At 44.8% G+C, this 19,245-nt stretch overlaps 1 protein-coding gene across 1 annotated transcript; it reads left to right on the top strand.

The window, feature by feature from the left end:
* Positions 1–518: 518 nt before the first annotated feature.
* mn1b (meningioma 1b) lies at positions 519–17,493 on the top strand. The gene is given in 4 exon segments (XM_022197743.2): positions 519–3,687; positions 3,690–4,268; positions 4,271–5,128; positions 15,895–17,493. Coding segments are annotated over 4 exon segments (3,783 nt in total). The 5' UTR covers positions 519–1,595; the 3' UTR covers positions 16,149–17,493.
* The last annotated feature ends 1,752 nt before the right edge of the window (positions 17,494–19,245 follow it).

Genomic DNA, 19,245 nt, shown 5'->3' with positions numbered 1-19,245 from the left:
TATTAGTAGTATAACTACATCTCCTGTCAAGTTAGGCCTGTCAGTCAGGCTGCTGCATTATATCTTGTTGAAAACATGTCCCAACTAAAATGACTCACTTCACGGATCAGTGGGTTCAAGGCATAAAAATAAATTTTGTCTTGTTTTTCTTTTTGTCAGGTGAAGGGCAACATTCAAAACAGCACTGTGCAAAATTTCACTCCGAGCTGTTATTCCAGTGGAGAATGTGAGTTGCAGGATTTTTGAACTCACCTACAAATCTGTGATGCAGCAAAGGGAATAGATCATTTTAATTGGTGGAAAAAAATGTTTTTTATCTGTCTGATCGCGTCCAGTTCAAATCTAATATTTGTTTTTTTGGACTCAACATTAAGTGAAAGCCTGATTTACGCACCAGAGTTTCCAGCCTCGTTGACTCTGCGGACCACCTTAACAGCGTTTGTCCCGCCCTCGAAGCTTTCTTTGGCCGCTGTGATTGGCTGAGACCTCGTGGATGGAAGTGGCTGCAGAAATGCAAAACTTGTTGCTGGCTCCTCTGGACGCGTTGATCTCACACAGCGCCAAGCGGTAGAGCGGAGTGTGAGTGTATCTGTGAATCGCTCCCAAGTGCACTCAGACCACACCAGACAGAGAGTCGGCAAACGGAGGGACGCGCAGGTTTAGGGACGAAACGCACCGAAAGGACTTAAGGCACGGCGCTCCTCCACAGAGCGCATGACCGGCAGAGGGGTGAAGGATGCTGTCAAGCCGCTCCGTGGTTGTGGAGTGCAGGTAGTGCACGCCGCGCTGCTCCGGCTTTAGGTCGCGTAAACAGACGCCCCGGTGCCTGGGTTTGGAGAGCCGCGTTTGTGGACTTTCCATCACACTGGACTTCTGGCCACATGCCTGCTCAGCCTTTTACGAGAATTTAAAGGACATCGGTTGGAGGCGTTTATTTGAAAGAAAGATTTTCTTCACCCAAAGCCCGCAGAGACAGTTCTAACCAAACGGCTCCAAATTGACTTTCCCCCCCTCCTTATTTCCAGCATGGGACCTTACACAGAAAATCATTCTGGGACATTTGACATCGGGCTGGAATAATGAAATAGCAGAGAGAAACTCTTGTATTCTCTGTTTGAGCGCTTCCAATCTTTGTTAGCGAGCTGCTTTTTGTGCCATGTTCGCCACGAAGAAATGCGCACAGAAAAACTTTGGAATGTGATAGGTCAGTCGTGAAGCAAGTTAAATAGCAGTGTTTCATTTTTGTGTGCTTAGACAAAAATCAGAAGAAGAGCAGTCCTCAGCACGCATTCATGCGGGAACAGACACTCAGTTTACGTGCGTATTTGGACACAGTCTGTCCCCTCTCTCCTCCGCGTCCTTGGAGAAGTTGAAAAAAAGCGCACCCGATTGATTCACAGCAATGAGAACTTATTTGGTGAGTTTAAACATTTGAAGTAGATTAATCAGCTGTGTGAAACAAACATTTGAATAGATTTTTTTTGTGTGTATCTTTTTTTTTTTTTTCCTTTTTGCTTTTGGAAGCAGACGGAAAAATAGACAGTACGCCGATGTCTGGCAAACTGGCCGTCATGTGGGATTGATTGCAGGGGAGTATGTTTGGGCTGGAACAGTTTGGTTCTCAAATTAATAGCAGAAACCCTGGCCAGTCAGAGAGAAACATAAACCAACAAAGACTGAACATGGGCTCCCATTATAAAAGCCCAGGTTTTCATGCTGGAGGCCCGCCCGGTGCCGTGGAGCCCGGTATGGGCCCTCTGAGCGAGCCGCAAATGCTCGGGCTCAATATGAACATGAACGGAGAGCAGTACGGGGGCTTTCATCCACGGGGACACTCAGACATGCATGCAGGCGGCGGACTTCAGCAGCAGCCTCAGCAAGGACCGATGCATGGATTTTTCAACAACCAGCAACCTCACCAAGGACATCCTCACAGTCACCAACCTCACCCCCACCAACATCACCCTCATTTCAGTGGGAATTTTGGAGGCCCAGAGCCAGGTTCATCATGCCTGCACGGTGGCAGGCTAATGGGCTACAACAATAATGGCATGGGACCACAGCAGGGCTTTGGAGAAGGATTTGATCCTCTTGCTGAGGGACAGGCAGGGGATGGCTTTTCCCAGCAGCAGCAGCAGCAGCAGCAGCGGCCTGGTAACATGCCCGACTTTCAACATCACGGGCCTCCCACCGGCAACCATGCTGTCCCTGCCCCCTGTCTACCCCTGGACCAGTCACCTAATAGAGCAGCATCCTTCCACGGTCTTCCTTCCTCCTCATCCTCCTCCTCTGAGTCTCATGGTTTAGAGCCGCGACGGATGCCCAACCAGGGAGCCGTAGAAGGATTAGAGTATAACTTCCCGAGTGAACCTCCATCTGGACATTTTGATGTACCTGTATTTTCCCCATCAGAATCAGAATCTCAGTTACCACATTTTGGGCCAGGAAGGCCAGTTCCCGGCGGAAATTTTCCAGGGAACCCTGGCATGCCCCGGACACCTGGCATGCAGGGCATCTCTAAGGGGCACCAGCCGCCGCCACAGCCCCAGCAGCCTCAGCATGGAGTGTTTTTTGAGCGTTTTGGAAACGGCCGGAAGGTGCCCGTGGGGATGGAGTCGGGGGTCAATGCAAGACATCCTCTGATGCAGCAGCAACAACAGGCTGGCTTGATAGCCAGACAGAACTCATGCCCCCCTGGCCTCCCACGACCCCCTCAGGCTGAGCCCGGCTCTGCTAACCCTAATATTTTGGATGGAGGGGTCATGATGCCTGGCCAACACAACCAGTTTGAATATCCCATTCACAGACTGGAAAATAGGGGTCTGCACCCCTATGGGGACCCCATGTTTAATATGCAACAGCCAGCTCCTCCTCCCTCCCAACAGCCCCCAAATCAGAGGCTGCAACACTTTGACTCTCCTTATATGAACATGGCCAAAAGGCCTAGATTTGATTTTCCTAATGCACATGGCGGCGAAGGCTGGTGTGGCAGTATGGATAACCACCTCTCTCCCTCGGCTTACCCCGGGCTTCCTGGAGAGTTCACCCCACCTGTGAATGATGGGTTCCCACCAGGGCCCCTGCAGCATCCAGGACCCGAGCAGCAGTCTCTGCAGCAGCGGCAGAATGCAGCCATGATGATAAAACAGATGGCCTCTCGCAATCAGCAACAGCGGATGAGACAGCCAAGTCTGCAGCAGTTGGGTCACCATGGCGATGTTCCTCCTGGCCCCATGGCTCATGGAGGTCCCGTTGGGAACATGCCACAGCCCAACTTTGACAGGGAGAATGGTGGCAGGATGCCCAATATTGATGGACAAAATCCTCATGTAACTCAGGAGAACTCCTGGTTTCAGGGGTCCCACCCACCAGGAGAGATGATGTCACGGCGTATGGGTGGAGCAGGTAGTGAGTCAGGGCCCCATGACATGGGGCTGCAGCAGAACGGGGCTGGGATGATGTTTCGGCCTGGCATTGGCATGCAGGAGCCCATGAGAATACCAGGAGATGGACATGTGCAGACCCTTCATTCCCCTGGCATGCACTCACAGTTCAGTGGCAACATGGGAAACCTCTCACAAATGCAGTCTCCAGGAGCAGGAGCAGGACATCCAAATGCACCAGCAGAGAGGCGGCCAGCTGACTTTCCTGCACCTCCAATGGGAGCACAGCCAGCGTTTCCCTATGGGGGGCTAACCGTCAGGGGCCGGCCCACAGTGCTCCCCAGGGGGTGAGCACCTCACCGGGGAGCTACCCTCCTCAGTCTGAGTTCCCCTCAGGCCAGCGATCGTCTGTTAGTAAGCTTGGAGCTCTGTCCCTCGGGAACTTCAGCAAAACCAGCACTAAAGACAGTGTTTTCGGCCAGAGCTGCCTAGCAGCCCTTTCCACGGCCTGCCAGAACATGATCGCTAGCCTAGGGGCCCCCAATCTTAACGTAACATTCAACAAGAAGAACCAAAATGAGGGCAAGCGAAAACTGAGTCAGACAGAGCAGGACATTAATAGCAGCACATCTAATGGGACTGGCAGTGCTGGTCCTGAATATTTTCAGAGCAGCACTTCCCAGAACAGCCAGATGCCTGGCACCGGGAATAGCAACTCTAAGCCTGCGAGTCAAAGCCAGACGGTGCAGGGGGAAGCCAGTGCCCTCTCCCCAAATTACAACATGGACGCTACCCCGTGCAGTGAGGGGAAGGCAACAACAGGGAGTGGGAGAGGGAGAGGGAGGAGAAAAAGAGACAGCGGACATGTGAGCCCTGGAATTTTTTTTCCTCTGACAATGGTAACCCTGTTGTAAGTCCAGGCCAGCAGACCCCCTCGGCTGGCGTTGGGGAGAGGGGTGGGGGCACACCCCATGAGAAACACCTCCAGTCACCCTCTTGGGGAAAAGGAGGCGACCTAATGTTGGGGGACCAGGCTGACCTTATGTCTTCTTTAGACAGTGGCATTCAAAGTGTTGCTGCCAAGTCTGACAGTAGCTCACCGAGAGTGGACTTTCCTGACGATGTCAGCACCCACTATGGCAACGAGGATGAGGTGTCCTCCAGCTCAGATGCAGGAGGGGCCTCAAACACCAAGCCTAATCGCAGCCCTATGATCACAGGCTCACCCAAAATGCAGAGGGGTGACCATGGGTTGATAAATGGACAAAAGCCCCTAACCATGGGCATTAACAATCATACTACCTCGACACCAGACAGCTATGGACTGAATGCTGGTGTGGGCACAGGGGCCAGTGGGGTAAGCCATCCGGGCACTCCTGGCGTGGAGCAGGTACGCACCCCATCCAGCACCTCTGGCCAGGAAGAAATCCATCCTCTGGAGATTCTGCAGGCCCAGATCCAGCTACAGCGGCAACAGTTCAGTATCTCTGAAGACCAGCCCCTGGCCATGAAGAATGGCAAAAAGAATGGCGACTGTCCCTCACAGAACGGAGACAATGAGCTGGCGAGCTGCAGCCCGGATGCTGGGAAGGGCTCAATGGGCACTATTGACCTTGACACCCTCATGGCAGAGCAGCACGCCACCTGGTACGTGCCCAGTGACAAGGCCATGATGGACGGGTCAGAGGATGACAAGGCCATGGGACCCTGGGAAAAAAATAAGAGCCAAAACAACAGTAAAGAAGGTAAATGAAACAGTTCATTCTCTTGCTCATGTTTTCCCTCTTTTTTTCTCTCTCTCTCTCACCCTCTTCACTCACTCTCTTACATGCAACTCAGACTACATTAGCAGATCCATTTTGCTCATAAAATTAGTCCATTTTCCTTTTAAAATGCTATTTATTTTATCTGAAATGCAGTGTAACACCACACACATAATGGGGAAAATGCTCTGGTGGTGGTAATAATAGAGGACCTTTTGTCCATATTGTGCGGGCAGAAAGCAGCCGTCTCTGTTTAACTGGGGTCTTTGAATTTTAGAGGTTCAGCTTTTATGAAGATAAAAAAAATTAATGGTGGTGCCATTCAGGCTTTTACAAAGAAAAAAAAAGGAGATTTCTGCAGTATTTTTCTTGTTAAATTGGCTTCGTAAAAAAAAAAAATAGTGAAAAACTGTAAGAATAAAAATGCCATCTTAATGAACAAAGTAAAGGTTGTACCTTCAAAGTATTTCATAGGTTTCTTCATTGTACAGGCACTTCAAAGAACAGCTCAAGAAAAGTAAACATTTCCTGTGGTTCTTTATCTCGGTTTTCAGGGTGAACAACTACATTGACAAGATTAATAGCTTTCTGAGGATATGCGTTTGCGCAGCGGGGTTTCCCTTGCCTTGTTACGTGTTTGTTTTTGTTATTACCATGGGATAATACAGAGCTGCTGAAAGTGGATTGATTTTAGATTGGCTGGACAGGGTTTCACAGATTAGATATCATGGTAAAATTACTGCCATTCAATTTAATTTTCTATGGAAATTATTATTTATTAAAAATGCAGATTTTAAAATATATCCTATTCTATATTTTGTTTTAAAAATGTTGTTATTTTTGCCACCTTTAAATGATTAAATATTCTTGTTATTATTATCTTACTCAATTAGAGTACAAATATTTTTGGAAGTAATTTTAAAGTTCTTTAAAATGCATTATCTGTGAAGGAAAGTGGAATTTTTTTCTGAGCTAAAAGCACACAAGCAGTTTTTCAACTCCTGGAGATTTGATTGCAGTCTGCAGAGGTGGATCCATGCTTACAGTTTAGTTTTACCATAATGCTCTGATGGTGACTCTAAAACAAAATGCAGCTACGTAATTTTACTGTCGTTACGTTGTTCAACTGTAGAATAATTTCTTTCTTTTTCCTATGATATTAACAAAAATACAAATAGTTTTTTATTTATACTATGACTTTATTATTATTATTCAACTATTATTAATTTAATTTGCGTGTTTTTATTCCAACAGAAAACATGTTTTGCATTATGATTGCAAAATTAAGCAAGTTGCATGTATTCAAATATGTTGGTTTTATTTTTGGGTGTTGTATATTTTCTCATGTGTGCTTTTTCATAATTCTTTGTGTTTTCTTTTTATGTTGGGCATTTCAAACCAAATCAGTACAAAGAAATGTTAGATTTTGCTGCATAAAAAATTGAAATCTCAGTCACCGGCTGTCAGGTTTGCGCTGCTGAAAGGCTTGTGGATCTTTGGATATATAATAATATGGATATGTATTTGTGCGTAGCGCCGAGCGCGTCTTGAGCGCCTCTTTGTTCTGATCAGCGCGGGTGCAGAGAGGGGCGGGGGTGCACATCGTACGGGCTCTGGAGTCCAGGCACATTGTTTATATGAGGCTGAGCACAGAGTGTCGGGTTGTAACACTGATGCCATTACATCGAGCGAGCACTGTAACTTACCATTTGGATCGTGCTTGTGGACTGTATCACTGTTCAAACCAATTAGAAATCAATGGAATAATAACAAGCAGCGTGCATAGAATGATTAAAACTAGCACACCTCACCTCAGCCAGCCCCAAGTACATTAAAAAAACGCCTCCTGTTGCAAGAGAGTGATAATAAATACCATCAATACTTTTGATAAAGATTGATAAATATTCTTTTGAGTAGAAACACTGATAAGCAGCCAGCAACACTCATCCTGTTGCATTTGTTGTTTTAATTCCTCTGGGGCTGCTGGTACATTTAACACTATAAATTTGCAAAGGAAATTTGTAAGTATTTTAAAAGCAGAATAGTCTATTGCCCTGTCTTCCTCTCCCTCCTCTCTCTTTCTCCCTCCTCTCCCCTCCTTTCCTCCCCTCTCCTCTCCTCTTTCAGCCCTCCCTGCATGGACACAAGGCATGCAGCTCTGGAGCGATCGATAGCTAGTTAGCACAAATCACGGCTCCTGACAGTTTCTCATTTGAGTGCTTCAGACAGCAAAGATGAAAAAAGGGTGGAGGTGTATTTGGGAGGGGAGGGGGATTTTGAGATTGAATCTGATGCTTAGGCTACACAGAAGGGAGCAAAATAACATAATAATTTAAGATAAGTCATAGCCCACAGTGTAGTTCCATAAGAGCCAACATCCCACAGGCTTTTCACACTGCAAAAAATATCCACCCCCCAACCAGTCGCTGTGGTTTGAAGTCCTCAGTCTTGTAAACAAAAATCTGCCGTTGGCGAGATTGTACCAGTGACACTAATTTCAAATAAATCAGGGCAATTGTTTATTTAATTGGCTTTAACGTAATGTAACCTGGCCATAGAAATATCTTATATTAATTTATCCCAGTGAGAGGAAGTGATTTTTATTTACTTACAATAAGTTGAATTAAACATTTTATTCATCCGCACAAGATGACATAACCTGTTGTGGTATTTTTGCAGTGGAAATATTCTGAACAGTTATATAAGCCTGTAATATTGGCGAATAAGTATTTTGTTTTCTAAAGTGGTAGATATGGCGTGTTTTTTCCTTTTTAGGTGAAATAATTTTATACCGTTTCACTCCAAAAAGCATCTTTTGTCATAAGAATTTCATTGACAGACAATATGCGCTTTATTTTGCTCTTTTTGTGCTTATATTGAATTCTGTATAGATTATTGTTCTTAGCATTCCAGTCCTTTAATAATAAGTACAAACAGCAGTTAAATACATAGATTTATATCTTATTTGAACTAATGAAAAATGAAACTGTAATTTAAAAAGCGTTAAAGCGTAATTAATTCGAAGCAGCCCTCTAAGTGCTTTGTCGGTTTTTAAATTTCCATTTAATTTCTACATGTGTGTTTCGCTGTTCTGCGTTCAGCCTTGAAAAGAACGTGTGGTGTTTTTCTGGTGAGAGTTCCGGTTTTGTCCTCAGAACTATGTGATGTTTATTTGTTGTTGTTTTTCAGTTTAGGGATTTCACTCTGTGGTTTGAAGGAATTTCACTTGAGAACTGAAGCAATTTTGCAGTTCTGAGTTGATTTGGTAATGCTGACGGACTGGTGGCAGCGACAGTGAAAGAGCTGGAGGTCAAGGGTCGGTTGCTCGTCGCAGTTTCACTAAAAACGCTGAGGGTCAGGTGCGTTTGTTTTAGCGCCGCATGCACAAAAGAGACTGCAGGAGCCACGTGCCTTGATATGATCCAAACAACATATTAAAAATCCGTGCTCTTGTGAATGTTTGAATGTGTAGAGAAGTAACCGGTGGAAGTCAAACTGTGCTGTACTCTCAGTCGGGTCACTCCAGCCCACCCTCCCTGTGGTCCCTCTGCGCCTGTTTAAAGTGATCCGTGTGGCTGTAATATCCCCCTTTGGACCCCATATTTGGCCTCCTCTCTCTGTGACATTCTGTAGCTCAGATATTTCACAGTAATACCAGTTGCTATAAGTTCATGGCCTGCTGAGTCTGTTGTTCTACATTGCATTCAAGGAGCTTAGCTGCACACTATCAGTTCTTCCTCATACAGCGTCAGTTAATATTATTTCTCCTTTTTAAAGAACTTTTTTTTTTTTACGCTCTTCCTCTTCCCTTCTCTCTATCTTAGCCAGACGCTGACCGTTCATTTGGAAACTCATGCATAGTCTTGATAACACGCAACCAGCAGGCGTAGGAAGTGATTCAGTTATTTTTACTTTTACTTTTCACAGTTTTTGCCACATACACTTATGTGACTTTTCTTTTCTTTTTTTTTTTCATCAGTACAGTTAAAACGCTTCACAGTTGACCTCGTGGAATAGTTTCACTCTTCACGCTCAGTAATCAGTCCTTAAACAGCTCTAATAATGATCAAATCTCTGTCACTCTGGCTTTGACAGCTCTGAAAAAGAAGGAACTTGCATCTTATCACACCTACTAGAAAGCACTTAAAGCGCAGAAAGAGGCGTATTGATATTCCACCGTGGAGAACAATCCTGTGAGACTACCTGGCTTTGACATTTCAGTACGACAACAGCCCCACAAATCACACCAGTAATTTCTGTTTTCCTCTTTCTAAAAGAGAAGAAAGTGATTGGCACGTGCTTGAATGTGGAGGGGGGAAAAAAAGAAACAGCTTTGGGCAGTCTGTGTTCTTTACCTGTCATTACAAGGTGTTTCATATTGACTTTTTCAACAACACGCATCCACAAAGCCTCTCGCACACTCCCGTACTGCAGTAATGATAATCATTATGATAATCATAGCAATTAGCATTGGTAATATTGTTTTCCAAAAGTCACAATTCATCCTTCAGCAACTACTATAACTTGACTTGGTTACTGACAGGTTCATGAGAGCCACTAAAAAACAGGTTGTGATTTCAGCAACACAAAGAAAATACTACATAATAATATTTAGAAACATATATAGCTATTTTCTCTGTGTGTGTATGTATGTGTGTGTGTGCTGTTATGCATGTGAATATGTGACAAAGGGCAGGATTGTATACACTGCAATCTGATAGTCTGGATTTGTCAGTTGTAGACATAAAGTTTGATTTATTTAGACTCGGTGTCAGGCTCAGGGCTTCAGCCTCCCGATCTCAGGTGTCGCTTGGTGAAACACGTGCGCCTAATTCTAAGGTGTTGAAAATATTTAAGAGTATTTACTCAGCTTGTAAATAGTGCAGGACCGGACAAAAAAAATTAATAAAAATGGCTATCTTGCATTTAAGGATTTGAGATAGGGTGTGTGGGTGTACGTGCATTTTTTTGATGTGTGTGTGTGTGTGCATTCTATGTTCCTGGGCTTTTGCAAGACACTGAGCACTAGTGACAGTCAAAGGAAGCCTATTAAAGAAGCGTATTTGTGACTGATGAAGAGAGAAAAAGATGAACAAAGGTGTCAAGCCTTTTGCGTTGCTGCATTTTCAACTCTTCAAAATAGAAGCTCATCCGGTGTTTTGTTTTCCCTGGGGAAGGGTGTTAGAATAAAATGAAACTTGTCTCAGCATGTGGTAAATATTCTCCTCGGATGCAGCAGGGAATGGAAAGCCGAATTTATCTGGGAGACGCACAAAGAGAGAGAGAGAGAGAGAGAGAGAGAGAGGAGTTCCAAACCTTCGATTGCAGATGTATGTGGCACGCCTCCAAATGCCCATTGTCTTGTTGAATCGCTGCCACGGTGGGTTTTAAGAGGACAAAACAGTGCATGAGTTTGATACAAGGCTCCTTAAAGGTGTCCTGGGTTCATGTGTTGGCTGTGAGAAGGTGTGTGTGTGCTTTCAGGTTCTCAGACGTGTAGGTGTTGTCACGCTGCCAGCATTGGTTATGTTATTTTCCATACAGGTAGTCGTCAGACGCCTTTTAATTTGTATTGAGGAATTGACAAATGAGTTATGACACTGGAGCTGGTTCTCCTGGGAGACAGAAGCAGAGACTGATGGAGTGCAGGAGAAAGTAAGAGAGATAGAGAGAAGTTGTTTTTTCAGGGAACATCTGTAGTTTCGCTCATGAGGCGAGTGACTGGGTAATAGCTACCATTTGCATTTATGGAAGAGAAAATAATTCAATTCAAAACATTTTTTTCCATCAGTTTCGTGCTCCACGACTATTGTTCATTCACGCCTGCGTGTAGGAGTTTTAGGAACATATTTCCCTATATATCCATGTCTCTTTACTAGCAACCACAGAGCAGCAAAACACTAAATAGACCATATCGTTTCAAAATTTTATGCGTTGAATTACATGGATGAAAATGATTTGTTTCTACTTTTAACATTTGAAGCAGTTTGTAGAGAATTCATAATTACCCTTATCATTGGTTTTATTCTAAATTAGAGCTCATCCGCTCCTAATCTCAAAATTGCCACTGTTTTCATGTGTGGTTAAGCTTCAGCAAAAAGGTGCAAACAGAAAATAAAGTGTGCAGCCCTGTGCTGAGACAAAATAGAGATGGTGAAGTAGATCAATATGTCACTGACTTGGATGACATGCTGGACAGATCCTGGACATGGTTGTGAGTTATGAAGGAGGCACTAAATCACTTCCCATGTTCTGATTTGTGTCTGGTTTCCTAAACACTTCTTGTGGCCAGAGGGGGAGATGTGTGTGTGTGTGTGTGTGGATGGGAATGGGTGTGTTGCTGGAGAGAAGGTAACAAATGCTGGGGGCAGCGCCTGCCTAGGCAAGTTTTTCTCCTTGTTTCCCCTTTATGTTGCAGGGCAGAGAACAGAGAGGAAATTCAAACCAAAATAACCCCTGTGCCCTTGCCTGAGAAATGTGCCCCCTGCTCCCCCTCCAGATATCCTCCCTGCTCGGAGGGAAAGGTCACACTACGGCATTTGGGTGGAGTTAAGGAGCCTCATATGCCTCCTACTCATGGATACCTGGGACAATCCCCCTTTTTACTTCATTAAGACTTTCCCCAGCGTACCTGTAGTTGAAGGATGCGATTTGATTTTTTAACTACCTCTAGTTGACCTGTATCTCTTAGACTGTGGGGCGACAACACATGGAGGACTGTATATTTTCTTTGGTTACATCTCATTCCTGGGTAAAATCAGGCTGTTCTTTGTCTCCCTTTTAAAGAAAATGAAATATCAGACTTTCTCCCTGTGGATTCTAACGGGGGTTTTGTGCTGACAAAGACAGTCTCCTCACGCAAGACCAGAATGGTAGTTGTTATGCTAAAGGAATCTGACCTGATGTCACACACTGTCATAGGAGTGGAGGCCTTTGGGTGTTTTTGTCAGGGAACGGAGCGTTCTGATTGGTCTGGCTTGTGTTCAGAGAGGACGGGGTCGCGGCCTCGGGATCACGAGGTCAAAGGTGAAGTGTCGTCATGGAGGTATAGAGCTTGGGATAGAAAGGGCAGCAGCCTGCCACTTGGGATGCTGGGAGCCTGGGAAATCAGTGTGACGGAGGCACTTGCACCGAAAAGGAGCTTTGTACATGCAGACCCTCTAACACACACTTTATTCTCTTCTTCTTCTTCTTCTTCTTCATCTCATTCAGCTTCTTTCTTTGCTCTACTTATTTTACAAATCCTCCCAATAATCTGTGCCAGCATCAAAGGTTGCTGTCGTAATTTTTAAACTGTGCTGCTGCTTGTAAGATTAATTGAAAAAAATAATTGCATGCTTATTATTACTTTGGTAGAAAACAGAGTCTCAAAGCAGCCATTGTTTACCTTCCTGCGTTGCTTGGGGTGTGTTGAGCGTGTGCGGTATGACATGTAAACCCGTGTCAGGCCGTCAGCTCCCAGACACATTGGTGTCATCCAGACAACCAGAGCTGTGCGCTGTGCTCCCTGCCTTCATGGCATTCAAGCTCTACTCATCTCTGTAAATCGTTTCTGGCTGTGTCTGTGAGACGCCTTCACAACCCTGCTGCTGCTGCTGCTGCTGCTGCGAGTGCGTGTGTGTGTGTGTGTGAGCATCATAACCAGGCACAAATAAAAATGTACCTCACTTGGGGTGAAAGATACGCTGATAAAAGTGCATCACATTAAATTCAGTATTTGCTTAACTCATTACTCTGGTAATCTTTTGTGGCTGTAATGTGGTTAAGGATATTTAGGTGTGTTTGTGGCTCAGCGCAGCTGCTTGTGCCTTTTTATTAGGTATTTTCCCCTCTTGCTTGTTGAAGCTGAGCACTTGTTCCCGTCACATGAATAGGCCATTATTGAGATATTACCGTGGATATGAATTCTGCATTAGTCAATGAACAACCATAACAAGATAGAGCTTATTGAAAGAAAAAAAAAGAAAAAGATTTCCCTGCTTGTAAAATGTCATGGTGATTTTTAGGATTTAGACTTGTGTGATATAAAATTTCACAGTGCCGTTTCCACCTTTGAACGAATCCAGCGCCATGGATAATGCGCACAATTTAAGTGCACTGTCTTGATTTTACCATAAAAATCACACCCCTTGAATCCCCCTGGCTACCTTTATAAGACTGACTGATATTTTAATCTTGTGGCGGTCAAGTGTTTGGCTTATTATACAAGTGGTGGATTGTGCTGTTAATTAAAAAGGTCTATTGTAACAAATGGCAATCAGCTCCTTCAGAGGGGCTGAAGGTTTTGAGCTTGATGATATATACATATATTGAATTCATTTCTTATGTGTAAAAGTGTAAAAACAAAACCTGCTTATATATGATCTCATACCTGAAGATGAATCCTGGGATTATACAAGCGATAAATTCAAGTGCGTGTGTGCAAGAAAAGAACATTTTTTGACATTTGAGCTATGTGTATTTTTTTTTTTTTTTTTGTTGGTGTATTTTCCACCCTCGTCCTTGCATTGAAGCTGACTAATGTGTCTAGCTGTGTGTGTGTGTGTGTGTGTGTGTGTGTGTGTGTGTGTGTGTGTGTGTGTGTGTGTGTGTGTGTGTGTGTGTGTGTGTGTGTGTGTGTGTGTGTTTCTCCATACACGTCCATATGTACGCGGGCGTGTGTGCGCCTGTGGAGCAGCAGCTGAGGGCTGGTGTGAGTATGGCAGCGGCAGCAGTGGTTGGCTTGTTGTGTGTTTTTGGCTGTGTGTGTTGTCAGTTTGCTGTGTGTCAGCAGTGAGCCAGGGGAACGCTTGGCTGCCTATTCAGGCCGGTGCGGACCCTGCTGTGCCCGGCTAGCATGAGCTGCTGGCGGGTGCTGGAGGGCACAGCGCTGGGAAGAGGGAGTGTGAGTGGGTGGGGTGGGGAGCGGGGGCGATACTGGCAGGGGGTGGGGATCATCCATGCTGAGGTGTATGACTGGACCCTCTGGCAAACGTGAGATCTTGTCACAGCCACCACCAACACGGCTCTAAATCCTCATTTCTCTCTCGCCCCCCCTCCGCGCCCTCAGCCCCCACTTACACCGTGTCCCCGGTCCTTGGGAGGGAGATGGAGACAGAGAAAGAAATTTACAGAGACCGGCAGTCGGAGAGGCAGATGAAACGGAGAACAACGGGAGGCTTGGCTGCCTGACCTTTCACCAAATCCCCCCACTTTTCCATTCCAGTGGTCGCAGCCCAGACAGGCTGGGGGGCAAACCTGCCTCAGTGCCTGCATGTCTGCCTGCCTGCCTGCCTCTCTTGGTTGTCCTAGCTGCTTGGTGTAGTGCCTTGCCTGGGCTGGCTTTCTCTTCTCTGGCTGCATTTTGTTCAAACTGTATCAGTGCTGCCTCAGGTTTTGTTCAAGCAGAGAGGAAAGGAGATGAAAACAGTAAGCAAATCAGAAATAAAAAAGGAAAAAATTGCTTTCAGTAGCGGATACGGATGAGCTAAAAAGGGAAAGCCGGGGTTGCTGATGATGTTGGAGGTTTGTGCGGCGCCTCTTTTTTTCTCTTAGGTGAGCAGCACCCTGACTGGAGTGTTGTGATCTGCAGCCTCTGTGCCCAGGCTGTTGTCTATCACAGCCTCTCCCCTCTCTGACACATGTAACTCAGCTTGTCAGAGCTGTTTTCCACCTGTCTCTACACTCAGACACCAACTTGTCCCTGCACCTCAAAGCCCCGTGTCTTCATGCAGCACACTGATCTGCTTCAACCATCCGCATGGAGCAAGGCAGTGGTGTGTTTTGTGTGGTGAGGAGATGGGAGATTAATCGGCCTGATTTAAGCGAAGGAGCGCTAACATCTTCACACGCACATCCTCTGTGCTCTGGGCTTGCTTGGAGGCAAAACCCAAAGCACAGGATGCAACACTAGTGTCATAACACATAGCCCTACCACCAACTCTTTCCTAGTTTCTGCGCGTCTCCCTCTCCCGTTTTATATTTTGTGCGTCTTGTTTCAAACTTTTCCTAATTCCTGCCTTCTTCTCCCTCCATATATCTTGGCAGATAAGTGTGACGAAATGTGACGCTGCACTTTTTATGTATAGTTTAGCCAAGCAGTTCCTGTCCTCGTCAATCTTCTCTTCGGCTAATTCTTTCGTTCCGCGGCACAAAGTGATTTTTTCTCCATGTGTGAGGCGTCTCAGGTGTCAGCATTTACTCTGTCCACTTTTTTAAAAAATATATATAAAACGTATAATCAACCTGTGTATGGATTTTCTGGACGCTCGGTGCAACCATTTAATATGGGGCTTCACACCTTGGTGACACAGGGTCGATACCGTGGCATGGTCATTATAGCAGTAAATTGGGTCAAGCAGGGTTAAAGGACAGTTTTCTTAGTGCCCTTTGACCCACAGACTGGAGGTCACGCAGGAGTGTTTCAGATCCACAAGGCAGGGACCAAGTGAATGCATATATATTTGTGTGTGTGTGATTTCACGTGTTTATATCAGGCATGAGGAGGTGGAGTGTGAGGAGAGAGAGCTTTGCTTACAGCCTCCTTTTCGGGTCTTATTGATGGGGAGGGGGGGGTGGAATAGTGTTGAATTAATTTCACAGTGCAGATTTAGAGTGGGATGTGAAAATGACGCTGGTTTAATTAAAAGTGTGTATTTTAAATGGTTCATCTGTATCAGAGAATGCCGTTTGCTCAAAGTTGTTTTCCTTTTTTTTTCTTTTTCTTGTACAGTCTTAATTAACCTTTTCCTCCCTTTGCTTGTCTGCAGAATCGGAGCTCTCCCAGAGTAAGGCTGGAGCCGGGGCCCCGGGGGCCGGAAGTGGAGGAGGAGGAGGAGGAGGAGGAGGAGGAGGAGGAGGAGGAGGTGGGAGCAGTGGAGGGAACCACCTGCAGTGCCTGTCCGTCCACTGCACAGACGAGCTGGGGGACAGCAAGGGCCGAGGGGGGCCCGTCTCGTCTTGGCGCTCGCTCCACTCTGATATCTCAAACCGATTTGGGACGTTTGTGGCGGCACTGACTTGAACAAAAAGCAGGCCCGGCAGCAAGGAAGGAAAGAAGATGAGAAAATAAGACGAAGGAAGGCTTCAGAGACAAATAATGATGAGGATGGCGATGTTGAGAATTTGTTGAGGAGACAACTGCGTGCGGCTCTTGCCTGTTCAGGGAGAGAAAGACATTTACACTCACAGATGCAACACATGAACACCGCTAAACACACACAAACATGCGCACACACTCGCACACACTCGCACACGTACATGCAAATACCATGTTTTTTTCTTGACACATGCAGTCACACTTAAGAACGCGCTCACACACTGCTGGACTACACAGCGCGGGCTCCACTCAACGACGCCCACATCTGGAAAACCTCAAATCATTATTTTTTTTTACTTTCATTTTCTTTGTTGAAGAAAAATAAAGAAATGTTTAAGGAGGAGTACACAAAACCAGAAGAAGAAGAAGAAGCAGAAGAAGAAGAGATATCAGTTGTCATTGGCTTTGATTGTATACCGGTGTTTAGTCTTGTGACCATGATCTTTTGACCTTTACTCTGTTGTTTATCCCAGCCTGCCTGCTCCCGCCTCACCTATAGTTACACCTCAGATGTGTACATTTACTTTCCAGGGGAGTCAGCTTTACCATTTACAAAATTCTGCCCCCTCAAATTTCCAATCTCCTAACAACACAGAATTGAGAATTAAAGAGCACCCCTCTAGTTCTGTGGAAGTGGCCTGAGAAGCAGAACTAGAGGCAGAAAGATAGGAGGAGGAGTGATTATGCATGAATGTAACTCAGCAGTTTTTTTAACACAACTTTTCCCCTCTTTGTCCAAGCAAATTTTTTGTCATTTGCTACTCTTAATCATACGATTCATTGTATTTCTTTATTATTTGTATTGCTGGGAATGCCTTTTCCTCATTCTCTTCTCTTCTCTTCTCTTCTCTTCTCTTCTCTTCTCTTCTCTTCTCTTCTCTTCTCTTCTCTTCTCTGCCATAGATCTTATGAGCTCAACCACTTGTATACAATTCAGCCAATGGTAACTAAAAAAAAACCGCGGAGGTCAAGGGATTGTTTAATAAGGGAATTGAAAAAAAGATTATTGGTATTGCACATGTATAATAAGAGAAAATTTGCTGTGTGTTAGGCAATCTTGTAATCTTTAAATAAAGCTTCTGTTGAATTTGAATTTCTGAAACAATAGATGGAGGACTGTGACGGCAATTTACAAACTGATTTTTGTTTTGTTTTTTTTTTCTTTTTTTAATAATATGTAAAGTGCAGTCGTCTGTTTTCCTGCATATTGTATATATCTGTATATGTTTTATTGAGTAACTAAATAACAATAAATATGACGTTAAAGGTGGCCGTTGCCTCTCCTTTGTTGGTTTTGCTCTTGAAGCCGTCCAAAAAGTATTGCAAACACAAGATCAAAAGTAGTCGTATAGTTCAGTATTCCGTGCACAGTCTATCACACAGATTCCCTATTCAAGGAATATTCAATACTGTAGAATGCTGTGTGTACCCTGAGGATCATCGGTGTCGACAGTATATTCCAAGTGACAGATATGACAGGAAAGTTGTGGACTGATGCACAATACCTGACAAGCATGCAGGAACCTGCGTCATATTAAAGCCTGAAGCAGCAACATCACAGATACTGGAAAATGGAGCTTCCTGGTGGATTTGGAAGCCAAGACAATTAATTCCACGTAACCTGTGTCGCATTTTATCCCCCTATCTTTTTAAAGTCTTTACCCCAGTCCTTTTTTTTTTCTCCAATGTGTCAGCCGAGCAATTATAAATGACATATATAGCAACTCGATGCATGTAACCAAAACAAAAGTGCTAATTAATAGCTTTCCTGCCAACATTTTGTAAAAATTTATTTTTCCTTCTTTTAAGATTGCTGTTATGTTCCTGTTTTCCTCATCATCTCTGTTATTGCTGGCAGGCTAACACCATCCTACCTCCTCCTCCTCACGTAGCCTTAACACACACACACACACACACACACACACACACACACACACACACACACACGAGCCCCCCTTCCTCTCCCCACTCCCCAGACCCTCTTTGGCTCACCTGCTCTTTATTGGCCATCTGCATGGATGCTTAATGCTAATCAATAACTCCCCCGTGTGCCAGCTCTGAGGTGGAGACGTCAATGCTACCTAACAGGGCTAGTGATCAGCCTGCATCACTGCTGTCTACTCTACGCACACACACACAGTGGAGCTCCCTGCAGGACCCTGTCTGTGTTATTCAGGTGTGTTTGTGCTTGCTGCTGTACTTGGCGCCCGCTGTGTAGGATTGCACAGCCTGTTGTGAATGTGATGCACAGAGAGCTGCAGCGTTAGCAAACAGCAGAGACTGGTTATGTGAGAGACTGTCATGTCACTCGGGAGTGCCTGTTTAGGGTGGGGAGAATGGGGGAGAAAGTGGGAGACGGCTGGGGAATAAATGCTGATTGCACCGCTCGCTATGAAACTGAAGCTGGAGATTCTCTGTAAGGTTTAGTCACTGAATCAGTAAAATGTTATGCGAATATACAGACATTTTTATTCTTTTGTCTGCACACATTTTTTATTTTTTTTGCATACAATACATATGTACACTGCCGTTCAAACGTTTGGGGTCACTTAGAAATGCATGTAATTTTGAAAGAAAAGCAATTTTTTTCTCAATGAAGAGCTGGAAATGACTGATTTTTAATGGAATATCTAAATAGGGGTACAGAGGAACATCTCCAGCAACCATCACTCCTGTGTTCTAATGCTACATTGTGTTAGCTAATGGTGTTGAAAGGCTAATTCATGATTAGAAAACTGTTGTGCTATTATGTTAACACATGAAGAAAAGCATGAGTTTTCATTGAAAACATAAAATTGCCTGGGTGACCCCAAACTTTTGAACGGCAGCGTATACAGCATATATATGTACAAAACATTTTAAAGCACTTAATCTCTGTCAACTTGTAGTGCATTTTGGCACAGTTATGCACAGTAATTAGATCTGACACCTTTCTATTGTTCACGGGCGTAGTGCACAAAAGGACAGCAAGTTCACCGTCATTCATGACTCTGGTTTGACTAGCATACTGCAATAGCGCCAA

This window comes from Acanthochromis polyacanthus, chromosome 7 (genome assembly GCF_021347895.1).
Source record: "Acanthochromis polyacanthus isolate Apoly-LR-REF ecotype Palm Island chromosome 7, KAUST_Apoly_ChrSc, whole genome shotgun sequence".
In the NCBI taxonomy this organism is placed as follows: Eukaryota; Metazoa; Chordata; class Actinopteri; family Pomacentridae; genus Acanthochromis; species Acanthochromis polyacanthus.
The sequence above is the reverse complement of the archived record's forward strand: the minus strand, read 5'-3'. Positions and strand labels throughout refer to the sequence as shown.